We start from the raw sequence: 3,678 nt of genomic DNA, 5'->3' as shown, positions 1-3,678 counted from the left end.
ACTGGATACACTCCAGCAAAGTTGATGTTTGGTTGGGAACTTTGGTTGCCAGTGGATCTGCTAACAGGACGCCCACCTTATGAAGAGTTGCCTGAGAATGTGTCGGAGTTTGTGAAAGTGTTATCGGAAAGGATGGATGATATTCATCATCATGTGCGTTCAAACTTGAAAATGTCTGCTGATTCGATGAAGTTATCTTACGATAAGAGATCTACTGAAGTCAGCTTTGAACCAGGAGACAAGGTGTGGTTGTATAATCCCAGGAAGGCCAAAGAGAAGTCTCCTAAGTTGTCTTCCCCGTGGGAAGGCCCATATGACATAGTGGATCGTCTCTCAGACGTGACTTTCCGGATAAAACAGTGAAGGAAAACAGTGAAGCCCTTCATGAAGTTACTACCACTGATGTGACTATTACCGATAATAGGACATTTTCTGTAGAAAATATATGTTCTACTCCATTAAATAGGAGTAGTTATTTATTTCAACTTATAAATTTGTGTTATATCTTTTGTTATAAGTGAGTTTTAAAATCTTTAGTGAATTCTGAATCGAAGTTATGAAAGTATATATATAAATACTTCCGAAAATGTTTCTTTTTAGAAGGCTTCATATAACTTTGAAATGTAGTCGACATTTGGGGATGATATTTTTGTATTTACGGAAAGAGTTTGGTAATCATATTTAGTAGTCTTTACGAGTATTTAAGCCTAATTATTAATTATTTTCTTTTTTTTATTATCAGACACTAATTACTTAATATATGTTAGTTCAAATCCGTAAGGTTCTTAATTACGAATACTTATATAATTTTTTTTTAGAAACACTCGAAGCTTTATAGAGTATTCTAAATTAATTTTTTAAACTTTAAGTTTATTAAAATCATTATGTATTTTCAACAGTTTACGACTGCATTTCTTGCGTATATTTTAAACTACGTATAACAGAGACCGCTGCAGATAAACACTCACGATGATTGTAGTGACTCGGAGCGTTTGGTTCCTTAGAGACTGCTTAATTTCTTGATTGTAAGTAGCTGTGTAGTTTCTGGTGAAGACTATACCATCTTCAGGATTCCAAGAGGCCGCCTGAAAGATGAGTAGCACATTATATGATAATCAATCATTCACACACAAGATGATAAAAACTAGTATCTATTTTAGTGAACTCAAACAAGAAGATGAAAACTAATATCTATTTTAGTGAACACACACAAGAAGATGAAACTAATACTTATTTTAGTGAACACACATACAGGAAGATGATGATGAAAACTAATATCTATTTTAGTGAACACACACAAGAATATGATGATGAAACTAGTATCTATTTTAGTGAACATACACAAGAACATGATGATGAAACTAGTATCTATTTTAGTGAACACACACACAAGACGATGAAAACTAGTATCTATTTTAGTGAAAACACACAAGATGATGAAAACTAATATCTATTTTAGTGAACACACACAAGAAGATGAAACTAATACTTATTTTAGTGAACACACATACAGGAAGATTGTGTGTTCACTAAAATAGATATTAGTTTTCATCATCTAAGAAGATGATGATGATGATGATTGAGAAACATCATTTCGGTGCAACTAATATGATGTCCAATCAAACCGTTGACGTAATAGAACACTGTTAGTTTACGACAAGCTGCGACGGTTACAATTATACGTAAGTCTTCGTTTTACTTGATCATTATTTGTTACAAAACTACATCCAGCCTTTTAAAACTCAGTAGCGTGGGGGTATTTGATGATATAACACCCTCACCCGTAACTAGCACCCATATAACACCCTCACCCGTAACTAACACCCATATAAAACCTTCTCTCCTCTGTAGGATTAGAACACTTTCTCATGATTCACAGAGACCACAATGTACCCGTTTTCCAGTTACTTCTATAACTATACTAAAGATTTTTTTCTTTTTCAAAAAGTTTTTTTGGCACGTGTTTAATGTTCAATTTTTAATACTAAAAAATATTTAAAAAACAACGATTACTTTATACACAATTCAATAAAATGAGGTTATTTCCAGTCTCCAAATTATTAACATAATAACTTACTGTACAAGGTTAAAAAGTGGTAAAAAACTCCGATGTGACTGGGAAACAATCTCATACACTCTGCATGTTTCAACGTATAAACTAGCGTCATCCTCAGGAGTGTAATGTTATCAGCAGATGACGTGAAATTCTTGAATATGTAAATTGGTGTTTTGATAACTGTATAAATAAGTGTTTTGGTTTGCAAAACATTACACTCCTGAGGATGACGCAAGAGTATACGTTGAAACATGTAGAGTGTATGAGATTGTTTTCTAGTCACATGGGGGGATTTAACCACTTTTAACCTTGTACAGTAAGTTACTATCTTAGTAAATTGGAGACTAGAAACAACCTCATTTTATTGAATTGTGTATAAAATAATCGTTGTTTTTTAAATAATTTTTTTAGTATTCAAAATTATCCTAAATATGTCCGTACCTCCCAACTTCACGTTAGAAAGTCTGCTCGTGGTAACTCAGCTTCATAAATGGAATTTCGAGGGAGAAGTCGGCTTAGAATATAAAATCGTAAGATAGAATCGAGTGACTCTGTAAACCGAAAGTGTACTAAACATTATTAATAACTCAATTAACTAAGGGTAGAGGGCGTTTTAGTCAATTTTGATACCACAAATAACTAAGGGTAGGGGACAATATCGTATAGATGAGAACATTCCTGGGCTGTCCCGAATCCGCCTGCCAAGTCTGGTCCTGCTAGAACCAAAACTGTGGGAGACAAACAGATTCACAAACAGCGTGAATCAGGGAGAGTGGTAGGGAAGAGAACGGTTGAAATTGGCGGCTTGAATATTTTGAACACAAAAGAACATCTATAAAACCTAGCTAAAGAGACATCAGAAGGTTCTCTACAAATTAAGTATAAAATTGCTTCTAAATTTCGGGTACAGAATTTTTTTTTGCATCTTCTCCGTCAGCTCTAACACAGAGTGTCTTCTTTCAGCCTGTACACTAAAACACTTCACTATTCCACAGGATATGCCTTTTAAAACTAGAGCTTCAAGTGATCTACGATTGGTTAGTTACAGCCCAAAATATATGCAATGATACAGATTGTCTTTCATTGCCCAATACGCATATCAATCAATAGATTGCGAGACATGCGATGCTAAATTAGCAGATTCCACGTGTTTTGAAACATGTTTATATTAAGCATTTACCGTTTTGAAATTTCTGTTCGTGTTGAAAGTTTTATTTAATCGACTTCTAAATAGTTCAAATTAAAATAATACGAATATCAAGCTCAAGAACATAAGACAGTCACTTAAGACGAAATCTTTACCATCAGCTGTTAGAAAAACTAAAGACAGTCATTTGAGACATGATGTTTACCATCAACTGTTAGAAGAACTAAAGACAGTCACTTGAGACGTGATGTTTACCATCAACTGTTAAAAAAACAAAAGACAGTCACTCGAGACGTGATGTTTACCATCAAGTGTTAGAAGAACTAAAGACAGTAACTTCAGACGTGATGTTTACCATCAACTGTTAGAAGAACTAAAGACAGTCACTTGAGACGTGATGTTTACCATCAACTGTTAGAAGAACTAAAGATAGTAATTTGACTCGTGATGTTTACCATCAACTGTTAGAAGAACT

General features: G+C 33.9%; 1 protein-coding gene across 1 annotated transcript in view; it reads right to left on the bottom strand.

The window, feature by feature from the left end:
• Positions 1 to 968: 968 nt before the first annotated feature.
• Positions 969 to 3,678, bottom strand: part of LOC106469287 (glutamate receptor ionotropic, kainate 2-like) — a gene marked incomplete at both ends in the record, with an annotated part of 86,785 nt that continues 84,075 nt past the window's right edge. Inside the window, one exon of the mRNA XM_013929773.2 lies at positions 969 to 1,085. Within this exon, the coding sequence (XP_013785227.2) occupies positions 969 to 1,085 (117 nt within the window). The remainder of the gene's footprint in view (positions 1,086 to 3,678) is intronic.

The sequence above is a fragment of the Limulus polyphemus genome, unplaced genomic scaffold (assembly GCF_000517525.1).
Source record: "Limulus polyphemus unplaced genomic scaffold, Limulus_polyphemus-2.1.2 Scaffold3398, whole genome shotgun sequence".
Taxonomy (NCBI): Eukaryota; Metazoa; Arthropoda; class Merostomata; order Xiphosura; family Limulidae; genus Limulus; species Limulus polyphemus.
The sequence above is the reverse complement of the archived record's forward strand: the minus strand, read 5'-3'. Positions and strand labels throughout refer to the sequence as shown.